Raw genomic sequence first — 21,446 nt, forward strand, 5'->3', positions numbered from 1 at the left:
ATTGTTAAGCTGCAATAGAATATTTTTGTTTTTGGGTTTCGATACGCTTTAACTTTGGGTATATGTGCAACTGGCTAAGATTCTGGGTTTTAATTACATCCCACCCAGTGCATAGTATTTTACCAAAGATTTTTAATGTATATCAAATTGAACAGAAAGATTTTTTTCTAGTATAGCTATTGTTAAAAATCAGAACATGCCAAATGTTAAAATCTTACCATCCGCGTAATCTTGCACATCGTGGAAATCAACCTGTCGTCTATTCTTGTCAATCTCAATTAGGTCGGTCTTTGTGCCACAAATGTAAATCTGACAATGCTGGTAACAGAAAAAAAACTATTAGGACCACAGGGGCATTTTTATATTATATTTAGCAGAGTTTATGTATACAAACCTCTTCAAAATTCTGCAGTTCATTCACCCAAAATTTCACTCTTTCAAAACTACTGGGGTCTGTGATATCTGTGACATATGAAAAACTGATTAGTATGTGGTCAATGTACTTACACACATATAAACCTTAGAATGGCATAGACATATTGCTGCAGAGGTGATCACAACACTGCTAATGATGGCCTGTAAAGACAAAACATAGCACAAACTCCAGAATGCTAAACTCACTTACTGTATACATGTAAATGATTATTAAAAAATAGGAGTATGGCCAAAGTGCTTTTGAACATACTTCTCCTCTGGGTCACAGGAGTGCACTTAGTTCCTCACTCCTGTGACCCAGATTCAGCCAACAGTGGGCTAAAGTTCACAGTCGGGTAACGTCACAGAGTGCTATGCTTAGTGTGCAGGGTTCAACTCTTCTACAGGCTGTCCGCATCTTACTTTCACTCTTCCCTGGATCTGAACTCTCCCTCATCTCTGCACACATTTTCCTCCACAGCCCTCATTCCCCCCTCAACCCCAAAAAAGGTTCCTCGGATCTCACCTACTCAGCCCGGCTCTAGTACACCACCAGACACAGATGGAGATCATGTGATGCCCCATTCCTCATTGCACCTGCATCTCCCTATTCCCTGCCATGAACCCCCGGGCAGGCAAGGATCTGTGAGAGCCGCTGAGAGGAAAGCGTTGTTGTAAACTCAAAAGGATTTGGTGTGAAGTGAAGTGACAGTGGCGAGTGGGGAACAGAGGGTGAGAACCGGTGGTGGCGTAACAGTTCTGCAATGTTCTGGGTGTAAAAAAAAGCCCTGGGGGCAAGGGCCTAATAAAATGGCCTGATGGGCCGGATTCGGCCCGCGGGCCTTGTGTTTGACACATGTGCTCTAGCCTATCCTCACTCTAACCAATTGTAAAAATACATTTTGTTACATTTTGTAGTTCCAATTTCATTCTCTACAATGCTGCAATACTCCCAGTCTGTACAGTTATCTGGATGCTGCTGGTCCTCAAATCTGAGGTCTTTCAATGCTAATCATGATGGCAGTGCAAGCAAAGCAGGTAAAGGGCTTTTTTTATTAGGTCAGCTGGTGTACATGCACATGTTCTATTTGGATGTGTTTGTTGAAAAGTAACTGCAGTGCAATGTGCATGACAATAGTGATTAATTATCACTAAACACCATACACTACGAATTTGGGCTGGTTTCTGGAGAACCAGACAAAATTATTTCAGTGTGAACATCATCCACCTCCGCTCAACATCCCTCAATTGAAAAATCAAAGGGCCAGGCAAAAAAAAGAAGTTGGGTAAAAAGCAGCTGCACCCATTCAGAAGCAGCCGCTGTTTGGGTATATTGACTGCCAGTAGGGCCGGCTGTTAAAATACAATAAGTAATAGTGGGGGATTCATCAATCTGCGCTACATAGTGTGTATGGAGTAATCGTTTTTTTTTTTCCCCTTTGACCTGCAGGCAATTAATGAATGGCCCACTTAAAGCAAATGCACCAAATGAAAATGCTTTCCAAATACTACTGTACCCAAAAAGAGGAGGGTTTCTATACAGGGCACAGTAAAAAAAATTAACAAAAAGAAAAAAATTAAAAACTGAAAAAAAAAAAAAAAATTCTTACCATAGCAAACAATTGCAGCTTTGGCACCCCGGTAATAGATACGACTCATGGCTTCATATCGCTCCGAGCCTGCAGTATCCTAAAGAGAAAAATAAAGACAATCAGGAATGTCCCATCAAAGCAGGAAGTACCCACTTTATTCAACTGCAATAAATATTTACTTATTGCTGCAAAACCTTCAGATATTCTATAGAACAAATCTGTATAAAGCTAGCCAAACACTAGTAGATTTTCAAATTAAATGTTTGTATGAAACTTCGTAAGAATATTCATACAAAATTCTCAGTACATTTGATGACTTGACTAATGTTGAATAGTAAGCCCAGTAAAGACATCCTTTTAGATGAAATGAGTCTAACACGCCCGCCAGAGTGTTCATTGGATATTGTGAAATACTATTGTCCTTATGGGAATATGTCTGTTTTAAATAAAGTGTGTTTTTAGTTACTGCACCATAGCAATCTCCCTACCTCTTCTTTCCAGTGTGTATCATTTGTGACCTGAGCGAAAATGGACCGAAGTGGGGTGAGCGCAGGAAGGGTTGCTAGAAATCCATCACCCACCATCCATCCGCGGGGATTTCTCCTATAAAGCGCTGTTAGACCCTGTGTTTGAGGTCTAATTTTCTGGTAAGCAGATGTTTTAAGTGGTGGCTAGTACACTGAATAGGTGCAGTGAAGGAAGGTTGATACACTTTTGTTTGTGAATAGACTTTTTTCTTCTGGTGGATTTCCAGTCTCTTACTTTATAAAAGGGCTTTCTGACACTTATTTATTTGGTGCACTCTCTTGCACTTGATTTAATTCATTGACATTCATGTTTTTATTGATTTATTTGCTGGTTTGTTTATATGTATATTTGTGGGTGTTTTTTTTTTTTTTTTAACACTCATTTATTGGTACAGTAAACCCCCCTCCATTGCGGGGGTTACGTTCCGGACCCAGCCGCGAAAAGTGAAAATCCGCGAAATAGAAAAACCCTATTAAAATGCATTGTAGGCATGTTTTTTTTACTGTCACTGTACGTGTAAAAGCATTTTAAGGTCTTTAAACACACTTTTAAAACAATAGAAACTCATTTAAACACATAAAAGATACTGAGAGACATAGCAAGAGCAATGGAAAACACAAAAATATTTCATTTTTAATGATTTATATAGTAAAATAACATTACAAAAAAAAACGCAATATACCGGGACTGCAAAAACTGAACCGCGATGGTGCGGGGGTTTACTGTATGAATTTTTCACAAATGTATTGCTTTGTTAACAGTGACAGCGCTACACACTTGCGTATTAATTTGAATTTATGTTTAAGCAAATGTTTGTGAGGGCTGCTGTCTTAATTACACTTTGAAAAAGCACTGTTTAGCGCACGGTTATTTTTTCTTCTGGTCTTTATAAATTCAAATACGCAGAATGGGAGGCGATACCTTTTTGAAAGTAGCTTATAGTCTCGCATACGTGTAGACATTACTGGAACATGACTTGGTGGTTTGTCATATTTGTTTCCAGTACCCTGGTTCCTAGGATTACTTTCAGTTCCTCTGTCCATTTTGTAATAAAACTGGGTAGCAAAAAGCCAGTTTTGAGCAATATGGCCTAAAGAAGAGATATCAAACCCCCAGAATATGGGTCATTCAGACATTTGGTTTCAAAAGATGTAATAGAATTAGGGACATTCAAATCTGGCCAAGTAATCTGCATTATATAATGTTTAACTTAAAAATAACAAAGTTTTATGGTGAGGCAAAGAATATTCGTCCCGAAGAGTCCATAGGAAAGAAACTAATGCAGGATCAGATAAAAGGTGTGATATTCCTTAAGTGCAAGAGTTCCCAATGTATTCCAAAGGAGCCAGGTGCAGACAGCCAGAAGAACACCACACACTCCCTCCACCTTTCAGAGTGGCCTCTCACCTTAATGAATATAATACGGGCATTGCACACTTGAACAGATCACTGGCTCCGACCTCTTATTAATCCTCTCACTGGTCAAACAATGGAAAAGGCAATCTCCCGTTCAACATAAGCCTGCTCCACTTAAAAGCTAAACACTCCTGTATGTCTCCCCAATGAAAGGGTAAGGAAGGAAAGAGATGCCAGGATAGTGTAATAAAGTCTTTAATCAGGCTAAAAACATATAACAGAGTGGCCTCTTACTTGAATGGATGGACATCGGGCATAAAACAGCAAACAGACCGGGACAGCGAGACAAACTCGGTGTCACTCGGTCTCCTCAGTGCCAGCGGGTGACGTCAGATGCTAAGGTTCCTCCTCCCTCCGCACGCGTATCGCCTCCGTGGGTGGAGGCTTAGTCAGCGATGAAGAGGATTGGTCCAACGTCACCATATAAATAGACACACCCCCTAATCTGATTGGCCGGTCATTTCTGAAACGTTCCTATAGTTACCCTAACTCCGGAACTAGAAAAAAATACCGGCTCAAGATATGGTGACGTTGGACCAATCCTCTTCATCGCTGACGAAGCCTCCACCCACGGAGGCGATACGCGTGCGGAGGGAGGAGGAACCATAGCGTCTGACGTCACCTGCTGGCACGGAGGAGACCGAGTGACACCGAGTTTGTCTCGCTGTCCCGGTCTGTTTGCTGTTTTATGCCCGATGTCCATCCATTCAAGTAAGAGGCCACTCTGTTATATGTTTTTAGCCTGATTAAAGACTTTATTACACTATCCTGGCATCTCTTTCCTTCCTTACCCTTTCATTGGGGAGACATACAGGAGTGTTTAGCTTTTAAGTGGAGCAGGCTTATGTTGAACGGGAGATTGCCTTTTCCATCGTTTGACCAGTGAGAGGATTAATAAGAGGTCGGAGCCAGTGATCTGTTCAAGTGTGCAATGCCCGTATTATATTCATTAAGGTGAGAGGCCACTCTGAAAGGTGGAGGGAGTGTGTGGTGTTCTTCTGGCTGTCTGCACCTGGCTCCTTTGGAATACATTGGGAACTCTTGCACTTAAGGAATATCACACCTTTTATCTGATCCTGCATTAGTTTCTTTCCTATGGACTGTGCATGTGTCATTGGTTTTACTGTTGTTTATTTTATTTAGTTTTTCAGAGAGCGCTGCACTGCCTATTGTTTTTATATCTTTGTCACTCAGGTTTGTTTCTGTGCCTGTTTTAGTGTTCAGCTGCTAGCAGTTAGGGAGGAGCGCTGATATTTTCATCATTGTTTATATTCAGCTCGTCCCGAAGAGTGCCCAGGAGGCACTAAGCGCCCAAGTAGATAAGCAAAAACACTTAGCAACCACTGCATTTTGGATAACCCAACATGTCAGAGGCACCGGTTCCTTTTGGAGGGCCTGTCGGTGCCAAAAGGAACCGGTGCCTCTGACGCGGTGTCAGGAAGGTCCTGCCAGAAGACAAGTTGGCAACCGCAGGAAAGGTCCCGCCCCTCGAACCTCCCAAGGAAGTAGTGCACTTAGCTAACGCCAACGTGTTAGCGCGCCCTAATTGGCGCATGGGATGCAAATTTGAGTGCGCATGCGCACGCTAATGTGCGCGGGGCATCTCATGACAGTTTAGGCGCCAAAAGGGCTATTTAGGCTGGATCTGCTCCCAGGATCAGTGCTGTCTTGTCTACAACGTTCCGTGCCAGTCCTGTTACCTGTGTTGTTCCTGAAATCTTGACCCGGCTTGCCTCTGACTACTCCAGTTCTCTGCCTGCACCGACCCCAGCCTGTTCTTTGACCATTCTCCAGTCTCTCCACTTGTACCTGATCTGACCTCTCTGTGTAGGACGTGTCTTGTCTGACTCTGCTTACCTTCCAGTACTCCCCGAGGCTTCCTAGTTGCTGCATTGGTCCAACTACTCCCAGGACACCTGCCACCTTCTGGAACTCTACGCTACCAGCAGTCCTGCAGCCTGCACGTCCACCGGCACTCATGCGACTCTGCACTCTGCGCCTCCTGTTTACTCTATCAGGGGCTCCGAGTCAGAGGTGTAAGAGAGGCCTTCCTCTGCACATTCAGGCTCTACCTACCAGGTACGTGACACGCGGCATCAGCCTCAACCTCCATTTTTAAAGTTTCACGCACTGACACCGAAAGTTTAACTTCCTTGTTACCATATTAATAAGAAAGATGGTATATTCCTATACTTTGCCAACCGTAAAAAGACCAGTAGACCCAACCCAGAACAAAGAAAGGGTCAGACAAGAAGGAATGTAGGGGTAACTAGGTTGAGAAAAAAGACTACCAGGGGAATTTTATGCTACGCCACAATTATAATTAAATGGGTAGTGAAGGAGTTTGATAAATTAGGACTAGTGTTTGGTAGGAACCATAAGAGACTATTAAATTAACAGGATCAATATCCAAGGATCCTAGATCTACCCAAAGTGGTGTCGTTGTGCGAAAATTAGTTGCACCAACTGGAAGCTGAATAATCTTTAGCTATTTTTGGGACCCCTAAATCTCCAGAAAATTTTTAAAAATATACCGGCACTTACTAGTCTTAGTGCACTTTGGCAAACTTCAGAGAGTTTAGCAAAGTTGTCTGAAGTTTTACGCTGGTTGAGTTTTGTGGTTATGAGGGCAGAGATTGGGAGAACATCATTTTTAATAGGCCTTTATATTGGTTGCCAAGTATTAGGATTGCTAGCAGCTCAGTAGCAAGAGTGAATAGGAGGAAAGACAAAGGGCAATCCTGTGTTGTTCCTCTTTGGATCAGACAGGAAGCAAATTTAAAGCCAGAGTAACGTAGATAGGCAGAGGGAGAAAAGTATAATGCTGCTACCAATCTGCAGAATTTGGGCCAAAACTCCCATTCCGCTAAGACATAAAACAGGTATGGCCATGACACAGAGTCTAGGGCCTCCCATACAAGTGAGAAACATAGACTGAAGTTGCCTAGCCTTGGCTGCATGGATCAATAAGGTAGGTTTATGTACATTTTCACTGGCTTGTCTTGTGGGTATGAATCCCACTTGGTCCTTATGAGTCAAATGACCAATCTTTGTATTGAGTCAGATTGCTAAGATCTAGGTGAATATTCTTTTGGGACAGACCAGAGCAATTCAGATTGATCAGCGCCGGCACAGTGAATTGCTCTGGTCTCTCTTTCAGAAGCACTGCACGGAAGAGGGAGAACAGCAGGGACTTTATAACCCCAGACCACTGGACCTGCTGCCAGGGTCCAGACAACTCAGCATCCCTGGAGGAAAGTATAACAGGGACTGGGGGGGCAGTGTTAATTTGACAAATTTTGATTTCGTTTTAGTGATCTGAATTGCCTTAGTTTTAATCGTAATTTATTTGACTAAAATAGTTTTCATTTGTTTTATAGGGAGCTAAACTTCTCAGGTAGTAAAAAGGGAGTCCTAACATGTTAAAGAGAAGTTGTGAAATATTAGGAAGATTAAAAAAGATAAAACCGATAGTTGTCAGTGTGGGTCTGAGAGACTGATTGGGAGTTGTACAGTTTAGTTATGTTTTTTCAAAAATCTACTTTACATATTTCACACATTTATTTTAGCAACAGAGCTGTTTTAAGAAAAATTTCATGCAGGCTTATGCGATTTAGAATATTCAAGATATATGCAAAAACTATAAATGACATTGTGTATGCTTGTTAAAGATAGATGGATAGACAGACAGATGCAAAAGTAAACCTGTTCCAAAACAGTATGTTTTTGGAATAAATTGCTATAGTACAGTACAGTGTGCAGTAGATGGAGACAGCTGAGGAACAAGATATACCTGTGCTCAAATCCCAACAGCTTATGCCCATGCACATTCTATATTACCAAAAGTATTGGGACGCCTAAATTTACACACAAGAACTTTAACCACTTCCCGCCCGCCCTATAGGCAAATGACGGCGAGAATGTGGTTGCATTATCCTGACCGGACGTCATATGATGATGACGCGGCGTGTCAGTCTGACTCCCCGCATCTCCGATCTACTGACGTAGGCTCTTTACCATGTGGCCAGCCGTGTCCAATCACGGCTGGTCACATAGAAAACAGGAAGAGCCGTTGATCGACTTTCCTCAGTACGTGCCTGACAGGCACGAGTAAAGGAGTGCCGATCTGCGGCTCTCCTGACAGGGGGGGGGGTCTGCACTGCTAATCGGATCATTGATTACCAGTGCAGACCCTCGGGGGGGGGGTGCCACTAGAACCACCAGGGATGCCCACCCATGACCCCAGGGATGCCCACCCATGACCCCAGGGATGGCAATCAGGGCTCAGGGATCCCCCCAGTGCCCTCCCCATCAGTGCTGCCCACCAGTGCCCTTCATTGCCATCTATCAGTGCCGCCCACCAGTGCCCATTATTTCCCACCAGTGACGCCTATCAGTGCCCAATGGTGCCAATCAGTGCCGATCAGTGCCCACCAGTGCCACCTATCAGTGCCCATTAGTGCTGCCTATCAGTGCCACCTATCAGTGCACATCAATGCCGCCTATCAGTGCCCAGTGCCACCTATCAGTGCCCACCAATGCTGCATATCAGTGTTACCTATCAGTGCCACATATCAGTGCCTATCAGTGCCGCCTATAAGTGCCGCATATCAGTGCCACCCATCAGTGCCACCCCATCAGTGCCTCCTCAGTGCAGGAAAAAATATTTCCAAAATTGTATAAAACAAAAAAACGTTTTTTTTAAAACTTTTCGTCTTTTTTTTTATTTGTTTAGCAAAAAAGAAAAAACCTTGCGGTGATCAAATACCACCAAAAGAAAGCTCTATTTGTGGGGGGAAAATGACATCAATTTGGTGTAGGTACAGTGTTGCATGACCGCACAATTGTCATTCAAAATGCAACAGCGCTAAAAGCTAAAAATTGGCCTGGGCAGGAAGGAGGTGAAATTGCCCTGTATTGAAGTGGTTAATGGCATCCCAGTCTTAGTCCGTAGGGTTCAATAAGGAGTTGGCCACCCTTTGCAGCTATAACATCTTCAACTCTTCTGGGAAGGATGTCCACAAGGTTTAGGAGTGTGTTTATGGGAATGTTTGATCATTCTTCCAGAAGCGTATTTGTGAGGTCAGGCACTGATGTGGACAAGAAGGCCTGGCTTGCAGTGTCCACTCTAGTTCATCACAAAGGTGTTCTATCAGGTTGGAGGTCAGGACTCTGTGCAGGCCAGTCAAGTTCCTCCACCCCAAAATCACTCATCAATGTCTTTATGGACTTTGCTTTGTGCACTGGTCCAAATCATTTGGTGGAGGGGGAATATGGTGTGCGGTTGTTTTCAGGGGTTGGGCTTTGCCTCTTAGTTCAATGAAGTGAACTCTTAAGGCATCAGCATACCAAGACATTTTAGAAAATTAAAGGTTCCCAACTCTGAGCGAACAGTTTGGGGATGGCCCCTTCCTGTTCCAACATGACAGCGCACCAGTGCACAAACAAGGTCCATAAAGACATGGAGGAGCGAGTTTGGAGTGGAGGAACTTGATTGACACACTCCTAAACCTTGTGGACACCCTTCCCAGAATAGCTGAAGCGGTTCTAGCTGCAATGGGTGGGCCAACACAATATTGAACCCTACGGACTAAGACTGGGATGCCATGAAAATTCATCAGCGTTGCAATCTGTCACTGGCTGTGTCCACCAGACACAGCCGATGACTGATTAGTGTATCGGCTCCATTCCAGTGCCATGTGACCACTGATCAATCACAGCAGGTCACATGACATTGTGTTGCTAGCTGTAATTGGTCAATATGATCTCATGATACAGACAGGACCAATCACAGCCCATCTGTACCATGTGATTAGCTTTGACCAATCACAGCTAATCACAACAAAACAAACTGAAAATCAGTTTCATTCAGTAAAATGCGTGCTTTAAGCAATGTAATTCACAGCTATAAGCAAGCATAATGTGTAAATAAAAAAATAACTGCTGATCACTTTCCCATAGTACAATGTTAATACGATAACATTATATTGCTCTGGTTACAGTGTGTTATAAATGGGATTTTTGTCTGAAAGTAAAATCCATTTCTCTGATGTTCATTGACAGACATAGCTCATCTTTTTGACCGTAGGGTTATACTGCCCCTACAGGAGTAGGACACTAGGCAGAGAAAAAGCTTGAACACGCCTATGAGGCAGTCCCTGGGGTAGAGCTGCACGATTCTGGCCAAAATGAGAATCACGATTTTTTAGCTTGGAATAAAGATCACGATTCTCTCACGATTCTCTGTGTAACAAAAAAAAAATTGGGATAACTTTATTGTTACGTTTTTTTTTTTATTCATTAACCACTTAAGCCCCGGAGGATTTTCCTGCTAAAAGACCAGGGGGTATTTTGCGATTCGGCGCTGCGTGACTTTAACGGACAATTGCGCGGTCGTGCGACGCTGTACCTAAACTAATTTGGCGTCCTTTTTTTCCCACAAACAGAGCTTTCTTTTGGTGGTATTTGATCACCTGTGCGATTTTTTTGATCACGCGCTATAAACAAAAAAAGAGCGACAATTTTGCAAAAATAGCAATATTTTTCACATTTTTTTATATGAAATTCCCCAAAAAAAAAATGTAAAAATCTAAATTTTTTAACATTTTCAGCCAATATGTTTTATCCTACCTATGTTTGGTAAAAAAAAAAAAAAAAAAAAAAAAAAAAAATCGCAAAAAGCATATTTTTATTGGTTTGCGCAAAAGTTATCGCGTTTACTAACAAAGGGAAAATTTTTTCTCATTTTAGTTGTTTTATTTTTTAACGTGTAATGGCAGCGATCTGCGATTTTTTTTTGCGGTACTGCGACATTGCGGCGGACAGATCGGACCCTTGACTGACATTTTTGACACTTTTGGGGTTACCAGTGACATTTCTACAGTAATCAGTGTTATACATATGCACTGTTACTGTAAAAATACACTGGTAGTGAAGGGGTTAACTTTATTTGGGAGGGAGGGGCTGTGTGTGTCCCTAGGGGCGTGCTTTCTACTGTGATTGGCTGTGGCTTGAGCTGTAAGGACACTGATCAACGGATCTACATAGTAGATCCATGTGATCAGTGTCTTTACAGCGAGGAGAATGACAGGCGGCTTGTTTACACAAGCTGCCTGACATTCTCCTTCTCCCCCGCCGATCGCGGAGTGACTGGCGGACATCGGGTCCACTGGTCACACGCGCGGGGGGGTCCGTGACCGCGCGGGAGCGCGCCTCCGCGGGCGCGCGCTCGCTCCCCAGACCCTCCCAGGCTAGTGACGTTAATTAACGTCACTCTGCCTGGCAGGGGCTGACCGCCGCAGTAAATCTACTTGCGGCGGTCGGCAAGCGGTTAAAGTCTATTAATTGCGTTTGAAAGACTGCTGCGCAAATACAGTGTGACATAAAATATTACAACAATCGCCATTTTATTCTGTAGGGTCTCTGCTATAAAAAATATATAAAATATTTGGGGGTTCTAAGTACTTTTCTAGCAAAAAAAAACAACTGATTTTAACTTGCAAGCAACAAGTGTCAGAGAAAGGTCCAGTCTTTAAGAGGTTAAACTTCCTTTCTCCCTGGCAGAGGGAAGGAAAAGATACAATGTAATCATTTTTGTTTATAGTTACTGGGAGACTAATGCTGATAGGCGTTTGCAGGAGGAAAGATACAATGTAATCATTTTTGTTTATAGTTACTGGGAGACTTTGCTGATAGGCGTTTGCCGGGAAGCTTTTTTTTTTTTTTCCCACAGCTGTTCTCTCTGCTATGCAGCTATGCAAAGAAGAGCAAATTTCAGGTTTAGATCGTCAGGGGGGGTGAATCGAGATCGCGATTTTCATACGATTAATCGTGCAGCTCTACCCTGGGGGGTAAACTCCCACTTCCTGCTATAGGTATTCAGTTTTGTAACAAGCAGTGTCAGAAGGAAAAAAAGCAAACTCCATAGAGGGGTGGGTGCTGTGTCCGTCAATGAACATCAGAGAAATGGATTTTACATTAAGACTAAAATCTAATTTCCTCTTTCGTTCACTGACGGACACAGCTCTTCATCTTCTTGACCGTAGGGATGTCCCAAAGCAGTGTCAAACATGAGAGGTGGGAACAGCAAGAAATAAAACAAACTTCCAAGGCTAAACATAGCCAACCAGGTAACTTGTCAGCTCAACTGTCAACAACTGGAGCTCACCTGAAAAAAACACCCTCAAAGAGGACAAGTCCTGTAAACAGCAGCCTGAAAAACTTTGTGGCCAAAAGAAGTATCCGCAGATGCTAACACGTCCACTTTATAGAACTTTGTGAATGTATGTACAGATGACCAGGTAGCCGCCTGCAAACCTGCATCACTGACAACGGATGACAGGTGGCCCAGGAGGCACAAAGCCCCCGAGTAGATAAGTAAAAAAAAACGCTTAGCAACCACTGCGTTTTGGACAACCCAACACGTCAGAGGCACCGGTTCCTTTTGGAGGGCATGTCGGTGCCAAAAGGAACCGGTGCCTCTGACGCGGCATTGGCCTCAACCTCCATTTTTAAAGTTTCACGCACTGAAACAAACAGTATATCCACAAGCGCCTATTTAAGAGCGGCTAGAGGAGCAGGGGAAGCATCTTCACTGTCTGAACGAAAGCGCAGGCAGGGTACTCTCACTAAAACAGGGCAGGTGTCCCACACAATAATGGCGGCAAGGCTGTCAAAAAAAAAAAAAAAAAAAAAACACCCCCACAGCACTACCCCTTCCAAGGGAGGTGCCACGCTAACCACATGGCCTAGCCCAAAGTGACCAAAATTTTAGAGGGGCTGGGGGGGGGGGGGGGGGGGAGAGTATGGGAACCCAGGGGGACTGACTATCCCAGGGAGTGGGCCACGTCAACCCCAAAACCTTCCAGGGGTAGTGGGGGGGGGGGGTGACAGCTACAGGGTGGGAACCATTACAGACAGGACACTGCTCCATTGTAATGTAAGGTGCGGTCGACCAGGAGGAACGCTGCCTCTTAGGCCGAAGCCAGTTCGTGTGCGCCCTCACAAGACGTTTAACTTGCAGGCCAGCCATGTCCAGTGGGGCTATTTCGCTGCCGACCTAGCACGGAGTTGCAGTCTGCACACGCTCGCTGGCCGGACTGGGGGGACCCTAAGGATCTATATTATCCAGTTCGTCGCCCAGTCCAGCACTTGATTGGAAGGAGGAAAAAAAATTCTATGTACTGTAAAAAGAAAAAAAAGCCAGGACCAGAGAACCCAGAAAGGAACTAGGTCCTTACTCCTAACTAGGCAGAAATAAACTGAATACCTATAGCAGGAAGTGAGAGTATATCCCCCCAGGGACTGCCCCATAGGCGTGTTCAAGCTTTTTCTCTGCCTAGTGTCCTACTCCTGTAGGGGGCAGTATAACCCTGGTTAAGAGGAAGAAGAACTGTGTCTGTCAATGAACGAAAGAGAAAAAAAAAAAAAAAATCTAAATAAATTTTTTTTCCCCATACTGTCACCAGTCAGTGTCCCCACACAAAGTTAAATGATGGTGCAGTATTTAAATAAAGCTCTAGTTGTGTGAACAAAATTTAGTTTGGGTACAGTGTTGCATGACCACGCAATTGTCATTCAAAGTGCGACAGCGTTGAAAGCTGAAAATTGGCCTGGGCAGGAAGGGGGTAAAACTACCCGGTATTGAAGTGGTTAGACATGTATTGCAATATGTGTAAACTAAAAAAAAAAAAAAAATCCCTGTTTTTCATTGAAAAGTTTGCCAGAAAAGGGTATATAGCAGTGAGCAGAATTTCTAGTGGAGATAGGAGAGGGGATACATTGTGCAGCAGAATTGGTGGTTTTCTTGTTGTTGGAGCAGAGGCTGTGCTTATTGATTTGTTTTTTTTCCTCCCTTAACAAGATCTCCCCATAGACCTTTGCAGAAATGGTCACAGATAATGGCGATTTATTTCTTGCAGTTACTAGCAAGCAATAGATCACTATACAGTGACTTTTTACTGTGGATCAACTTTGCTTTTTCCAAGATCCTCAGAGCACACCGTAAATCCTCCTGATGTCATGGATAGTTTTACTGGATTTCCCCTTTCAACTACAAAGCAGAAGCTATGTGTTTTTGTTGAGCTACTGAGTATTCTATTAGTGTTTTCTGCAGAAAAAAAAAAAAAGAAGAATGGATGATGGTCTTGCACTCCGGTTACCTGTGTGAAACACGATAACTTTTTATCTCCTGGTGGTCGCTGTGATGTCATGATTTTATTTTTTTGATATACTACAATAGAGTTTGACATAGATCCAGAGTGTGCAGCCATTCATCTATTTCTTTCCTGCTGATCTCGGAGGCGAACACCTCTATCTTTGATGCTATACAAGGCGTGCAGCACTTACACTTTGAGCGGTGATCTCGCATTATTGGTATATAGTGTTTTCTAAAGATCAAAAACTCAGGAGATGATGATCGATTAACCCCTTTACGCCAACTGTATGCAAATATAGGGCCTCAGCTTGAAGAGGTTGTACCGGGGTGATGTCTGCAGCTGCAAGCATCACCCTGGTACCGTTTTTTTTAGAGATGGTAGTCGGCTTTCTTGGGACAACAACCGATGCAGCCAAGAAGCCACTCGGCTGTTATCCCAAACAGCGGGAGGACGCAGCTTGCCTGAGCTCTCCTGTCCCACTGGGAGGCCCGAGCGACCAGCAGGCTAGTCCGCCGGCTGGCCAAAGACCCGAACGAAGCCTGAATCAGCTTTGATCGGGTCTCCAAGTTAGTAACCTGGTTTACAGAGGACCTGAAGGCACCAGATTTATAAAAATGACAGCAAACTTTGCGTTTTAAATGCTTTATGCGCATAGAAGGGACTTGGGGGTCTTGTAGATCCCTCCATAAAGAGTACCTGTCACTGATCCCTCCATAAAGAGTACCTGTCACTGCCTAATACTGTCACAAGGGATGTTTACATTCCTTGTGACAGCAATAAAAGTGATTCGATTTTTATTTATTTTTTCCAAAAAGGGACAGTGTAAAATTAAAATAAAATTTAAAGCTCCCCCATACCTCTGTGCTTGCACGCAGAAGCGAACGCATACGTAAGTCGCAACCGCAAATGTAAACAGTGTTCAAACCACACGTGAGTAACAATAGTTACAGCAAGATCAATAATTCTAGCACAAGACTCTAAACTGGTAACCTGTAGAAATGTTTAAATCGTCGCCTATGGAGATTTTAAAAGTATCGTAGTTTGTTGCTATTCCACACACAAGAATGACATAATAGGTATCTATTTACTCAGGGTAACATCGTCTTTCACATTACACAAACATAAATTGGGAGAACATTACCATTTTGTTTTTTTATTCATTAAATGTATTTTTCCCAAATACTGCGTGACAAAAAAATATTGCAACGATCACCATTTTATTCTCTAGGGTCTCTGCTAAAAATAAATAGTAGAATATGTTTGGGGGTCCTAAGTAATTTTCTAACGAAAAATACGGATTTTAACTTGTAGGCAACATGTCAGAAAAAGGCTTAGGCATGAAGGGGTTAAACTGCAGATCTTAGACCTGAACTGAAGACTGACCTTAGAAAATTGCTTATTTGTTAGCTGTCAGCTGTATAAGCACTACTGCCTTATGGCTCAGCTGATTGGCGGCACCCCAAACTGCAGATTGCAAACTTAGTGCATTTGCAGGCACTGCAAGGGAATCACACGCCATGTTATGGTATTCTGTTCTGAAGTTTGAAAATGAATTGCTCAACAATGTCCAGAGCTACAGAGGTGAATAAGGGCTTATTTTTCAGTGCTTTTGCTACTTGTTCAGACTATGTAATTACTTAACCACTTGCCTACAGGGCACCTAAACCCCCTTCCTGACCAGACCAATTTTCAGCTTTCAGCGCTGTTGCACTTTGAATGACAATTGCGCAGTCTTGCAAGACTGTACCCAAATTTAATTTTTATCATTTTTTTCAAACAAATAGAGCTTCCTTTTGGTGGTATTTAATCACCACTGGGGTTTTTATTTTTTGCTGAACAAACAAAGAAAACCGAACATTTTGAAAAGAAAAAAAAAAAAAAAACAGTTTTTATAGTTGGTTATAACATTTTGCAAACAGGTAATTTTTCTCCTTCATTGATGTGCGCTGATGAGGCGGAACTGATGGGCCCTGATAAGCACTGCTAGGCTGCACTGATAAGGTGGCAATGAAGGGCACTAATAGGCGGCACTTATGGGCAATGATAGGCGACACTTATGATGGGGCACTAATTGGCACAGGTGCATTGATAGGTGGCACTGGCAGATGGCACTAGTGGGTGACATTGGTGGGCACAAATAATTCCTTTCCTCTTTAGGACCAATGTCCCTCTGGCAGCAGCCGGCGATTGTTTTTTTTTTTTTACTCCTCGCACTAAGGCTGCATTCACATGTCAGCGTATTGATCGCGGGCAGAATCGCCCCGATTCCGCCCGCCATCCGGAAATCATTGCAAATCGCAGGACGCCAGTGCGTTGCCCGTGATTTGCAATAGCACCCCAAACGCTGGGCGATGTTGCCGCGATTTCCGCCTGCCGAATCGCGGTAACATCACGCAAAAATTGCGGGACGCATTACGCCCAAAAAAGTACAAGAGCTTCTTTGGAGCGTAATGCGTCCCGCAATTTTTTTTTTGTGCGATGTTACCGCGATTCGGCAGGCGGAAATCGCGGCAACATCGCCCAGCGTTTGGGGTGCTATTGCAAATCACAGGCAACGCACAGGCGTCCTGCGATTTGCAATGATTTCCTGGATCGCAGGCAGAATCGCGGCGATTCTGCCCGCGATCAATACGCTGACATGTGAATGCAGCCTGACAGTGTGAGGAGAAAAATAAATAAAAACTGATCGCCGGCTGCTGTTTACTTTACATGATCAGCTGTCATTGGCTGACAGCTGATCACGTGGTAAGGGGGTGGAACCGCCCCTTACTCTGATCTGTGAGCAGGCGAGTCACATGGAATCGCTGATCACAGACTGAGCCGGGCCGCTCTGCAGGGAGCGCGCAGGCCGCTCATGCATGGGAGGATGTCAATGTACGCCCTCCCAGCTATAGCGCGGGCGCCAACTAGCTAAGTGCACCTGATCTGAACACAGATTCACTTCAAGCTAATTTTTATTTTTTTTAATCTGTTGCTAACTTTTTTTTTACCTGGTAGATATTGCCAGTAACAGCACTTGCTGTTGCAGGCTGACAACACTAATGGGCCATACACACTATAAGATTTTCTGAAGACTTTTTCCTTTAGACTTACCAAAACCATATAATATGAGGTCAAACCTAAACACTTTCAATTTGTATGCAATCTGGCAGGCCCTTGCACTACATAGAAAAGGTAAATCTGAAGGAAATCTACCAACAAAAGTTGGATAGTGTGTATCCAGCTTAAGCCTCCGAGTGTTGTCAGCCTGCCATGTGAGTGCCTTCATGTGGCTGTTGGCTGCTTATCTGACAGACCAGAAAGGCAGCCCAGCAGTCAACTGAAAGAGGTTGCATAGGAGAAAAGTATAAAAATTCCTATTGCTTTACCAATTGGGTAAACTTGTAACATTGTTACAAAATTAAAAACCAGCATTACCACATACCCATATTCCAAGTGTCACTGCACGACCTCCCACATTCATGGATTTGGCAACAAAGGCTGCACCAATAGTCTAAAACAAAGCAGAAATAGTCCAAGACAAGGTTAATATGCTATGTAATAAGCAAATGATTTCTTCCTGATAGCAACCAATACTTTGTTTTCAAAGAAGAAGATGTGAAACAAGTGTAAGACACAAAGGTGAAAAGACAAATAAATCTAAAGCTCTGTACTGACATACAATGCCACACTGTAAAAACTGATTTCACAAAACATTTTATATGACGTATTTAACAATAATATAAAATCTCAGCTAAACATAATGTTTAATGCAGTTACACAAATTACCAGCACCCTGGATACAGAGACTTTTATCAACAGGAAGAGTCCAGGACATTCAGAGAACGAGACCATATCCTACACTCATCAATATACCTGGCAGCTACAGAGAGAAAGGGATGGTGGCAGCAAGGATGTTTTCCTAACTGTTCTTTGCCACAATAAAGCAGCAAGTACAGAGATCTGAAACATCAGAATATTTGTAGGGAAGAAAGAGAATCAGAAAGACAGAATTGCATTTTCAGAAGGAGAAGTAAAGCCAGTCATAGATTGATTGAAATTCAGCTGGTGCAGAGGGACTAACCCAATTTCAATCTATGGGCAAACTGGCTGTACATTAGATCAATCTCTCGATGGACTTCTGTACAACCAGCCTGCTGGCTTCTTTCACTCAATCAGTGCCGCCAGCTATAGCCGGCAACACTGATCTTTGTATTGTGGTGGTGGGGAATCTCCTCGCTGTCAGAAAACAATAGCTCCCCGGGAGGGCTTCTCCCTTTAACCAGAAGGTTGATGGGGTAATCGAATATCTGTTTTTTTCCATTCAACCCACTGGTTGAACAAAGGAAACACATCCCATGGCCTGCTTTAGTGATGGTAGCTTGTTTTCTCATTACAGGTTTACCTTATAGCTCTACTCCAGGTATAAAATATACAGCTGAAATATATACAACGTTTTCTGTCAATGGATCTGCAATTCTGAGCAGTCACACTTAAGCAGAGCTCTGTTTTCATTCAACCTGTGGGTTCAGACAGTGATGGCAAGAGAGGAGGACGTGGGAGAGGAGGGCGTGGGAGAGGAGGACGTGGGAGAGGAGGACGTGGGAGAGGAGGACGTGGGAGAGGAGGACGTGGGAGAGGAGGACGTGGGAGAGGAGGACGTGGGAGAGGAGGACGTGGGAGAGGAGGACGTGGGAGAGGAGGACGTAAGAGATGAGGACGTAAGAGATGAGGACGTAAGAGATGAGGACGTAAGAGAGGACAGGAGAGGAGGATGTTGGAGAGGACAGGAGAGGAGGATGTTGGAGAGGAGGATTTTGGAGAGGACAGGAGAGGAGGATGTAGGAGAAGAGGATGTAGGAGAAGAGGATGTAGGAGAAGAGGATGTAGGAGAAGAGGATGTAGGAGAAGAGGATGTAGGAGAGGACAGGAAAAGAGGATGTTGGAGAGGAGGATGTTGGAGAGGACAGGAGAGGAGGATGTAGGAGAAGAGGGTGAAGAGGACGTAGGAGAGGAGGACGTAGGAGAAGAGGACGTAGGAGAAGAGGACGTAGGAGAAGAGGACGTAGGAGAAGAGGACGTAGGAGAGGACAGGAAAAGGAGGATGTTGGAGAGGAGGATGTTGGAGAGGACAGGAGAAGAGGATGCAGGAGAAGAGGATGTAGGAGAAGAGGATGTAGGAGAAGAGGATGTAGGAGAGGAGGATGTAGGAGAGGAGGATGTAGGAGAGGAGGATGTAGGAGAGGACAGGAGAGGAGGACGTAGGAGAGGAGAGGAGAGGAGGACGTAGGAGAGGAGAGGAGAGGAGGACGTAGGAGAGGAGAGGAGGACGTAGGAGAGGAGAGGAGGACGTAGGAGAGGAGAGGAGGACGTAGGAGAGGAGAGGAGGACGTAGGAGAGGAGAGGAGGACGTAGGAGAGGAGAGGAGGACGTAGGAGAGGAGAGGAGGACGTAGGAGAGGAGAGGAGGACGTAGGAGAGGAGAGGAGGACGTAGGAGAGGACAGGAGAGGAGGACGTAGGAGAGGACAGGAGAGGAGGACGTAAGAGAGGACAGGAGAGGAGGACGTAGGAGAGGACAGGAGAGGAGGACGTAGGAGAGGACAGGAGAGGAGGACGTAGGAGAGGACAGGAGAGGAGGACGTAGGAGAGGACAGGAGAGGAGGATGTAGGAGAGGACAGGAGAGGAGGACGTAGGAGAGGAGGACGTAGGAGAGGAGGACGTAGGAGAGGAGGACGTAGGAGAAGAGGACGTAGGAGAAGAGGACGTAGGAGAAGAGGACGTAGGAGAAGAGGACGTAGGAGAAGAGGATGTAGGAGAAGAGGATGTAGGAGAGGAGGATGTAGGAGAGGAGGATGTAGGAGAAGAGGATGTAGGAGAGGGCAGGAGAGGAGGATGTAGGAGAGGGCAGGAGAGGAGGACAGGAGAGGAGGATGTAGGAGAGGACAGGAGAGGAGGACGTAGGAGAGGAGGATGTAGGAGAAGAGGACGTAGGAGAAGAGGACGTAGGAGAAGAGGACGTAGGAGAAGAGGACGTAGGAGAAGAGGACGTAGGAGAAGAGGACGTAGGAGAGGAGGACGTAGGAGAGGAGGATGTAGGAGAGGACAGGAGAGGAGGACGTAGGAGAGGACAGGAGAGGAGGACGTAGGAGAGGAGGATGTAGGAGAGGACAGGAGAGGAGGACGTAGGAGAGGAGGACGTAGGAGAGGAGGACGTAGGAGAGGAGGACGTAGGAGAGGAGGACGTAGGAGAGGAGGACGTAGGAGAGGAGGACGTAGGAGAAGAGGACGTAGGAGAAGAGGACGTAGGAGAGGACAGGAGAGGAGGATGTAGGAGAGGACAGGAGAGGAGGATGTAGGAGAAGAGGATGTAGGAGAGGGCAGGAGAGGAGGATGTAGGAGAGGGCAGGAGAGGAGGATGTAGGAGAGGACAGGAGAGGAGGACGTAGGAGAGGACAGGAGAGGAGGACGTAGGAGAGGACAGGAGAGGAGGACGTAGGAGAGGACAGGAGAGGAGGACGTAGGAGAGGACAGGAGAGGAGGACGTAGGAGAGGACAGGAGAGGAGGACGTAGGAGAAGAGGACGTAGGAGAGGACAGGAGAGGAGGACGTAGGAGAGGACAGGAGAGGAGGATGTAGGAGAAGAGGATGTAGGAGAGGAGGATGTAGGAGAGGATGTAGGGGAGGACGTAGGAGAGGAGGAAGTAGGAGAGGACAGGAGAAGAGGACAGGAAAAGAGGATGTTGGAGAGGAGGATGTTGGAGAGGACAGGAGAAGAGGACGTAGGAGAGGAGGACGTAGGAGAAGACAGGATCTGATCACTCACATTCTGATAGGGCCCCTGCAGGAAGCGGTGATGGACATATCTCTCCACCAGGCTGGTCTTGCCCACAGACTCTTTCCCCAGCATCACCACCTTGCAGTCCACCTTCTGGCCGCTCATGGTTGTGTACGGCTCCTAGTACTGGCCGGGATAAGACGATGATATGCCAGCAGTGGTAACGTCACCTGGCAGACAAAGCACACACAGAGTCATAGAGGAAGGTGACAGGCGGCTCACGTGGTATTAGGTGAGTGGGGTCAGCGGCCTGTCACCTGTACACACACAGCTCCTCCGCCGGGCATTGCTCACCCGTAAGTCTCTGTCATGATATCCGTCGTTCTCTCACTCCCCCAGGCCACCTCTGGCCTGTCACTGTTCTACGCTGACACCGCCCAGCGGCTCCTGGCCACACCCAGCGCATTAAGTCAGTGTTTATTTGTCTAGCGCCCTCCCTTCCCAGTCTGGAGCACGCCTATCCCATTATAAGCCAAGCCCATTCTAGCACCTATCACCGCCCTCTCAGTCTAGCCCCGCCCTT

General features: G+C 45.1%; 1 protein-coding gene across 2 annotated transcripts in view; it reads right to left on the minus strand.

Annotated features, from left to right (window-relative positions):
* Positions 1–21,331, minus strand: part of LOC309554269 (ras-related protein Rab-24-like) — a 50,587-nt gene extending 29,256 nt beyond the window's left edge. The window contains exons 1-6 of one of the 2 annotated variants that reach the window (XM_082255912.1): positions 21,218–21,331; positions 20,912–21,093; positions 17,532–17,600; positions 2,025–2,103; positions 395–462; positions 219–318 (exon numbers count right to left, since the gene is read on the minus strand). In XM_082255912.1, the coding sequence (XP_082112038.1) occupies positions 219–318; positions 395–462; positions 2,025–2,103; positions 17,532–17,600; positions 20,912–21,028 (433 nt within the window). In that variant the 5' untranslated portion in view covers positions 21,029–21,093; positions 21,218–21,331. Of the gene's footprint in view, positions 1–218; positions 319–394; positions 463–2,024; positions 2,104–17,531; positions 17,601–20,911; positions 21,094–21,180 lie in introns of both variants that reach the window. The other variant, XM_082255913.1, reaches the window with a different exon arrangement.
* Between the last annotated feature and the right edge of the window lie 115 nt (positions 21,332–21,446).

The sequence above is a fragment of the Pelophylax lessonae genome (genome assembly GCF_965119305.1).
Source record: "Pelophylax lessonae genome assembly, chromosome: 4".
In the NCBI taxonomy this organism is placed as follows: Eukaryota; Metazoa; Chordata; class Amphibia; order Anura; family Ranidae; genus Pelophylax; species Pelophylax lessonae.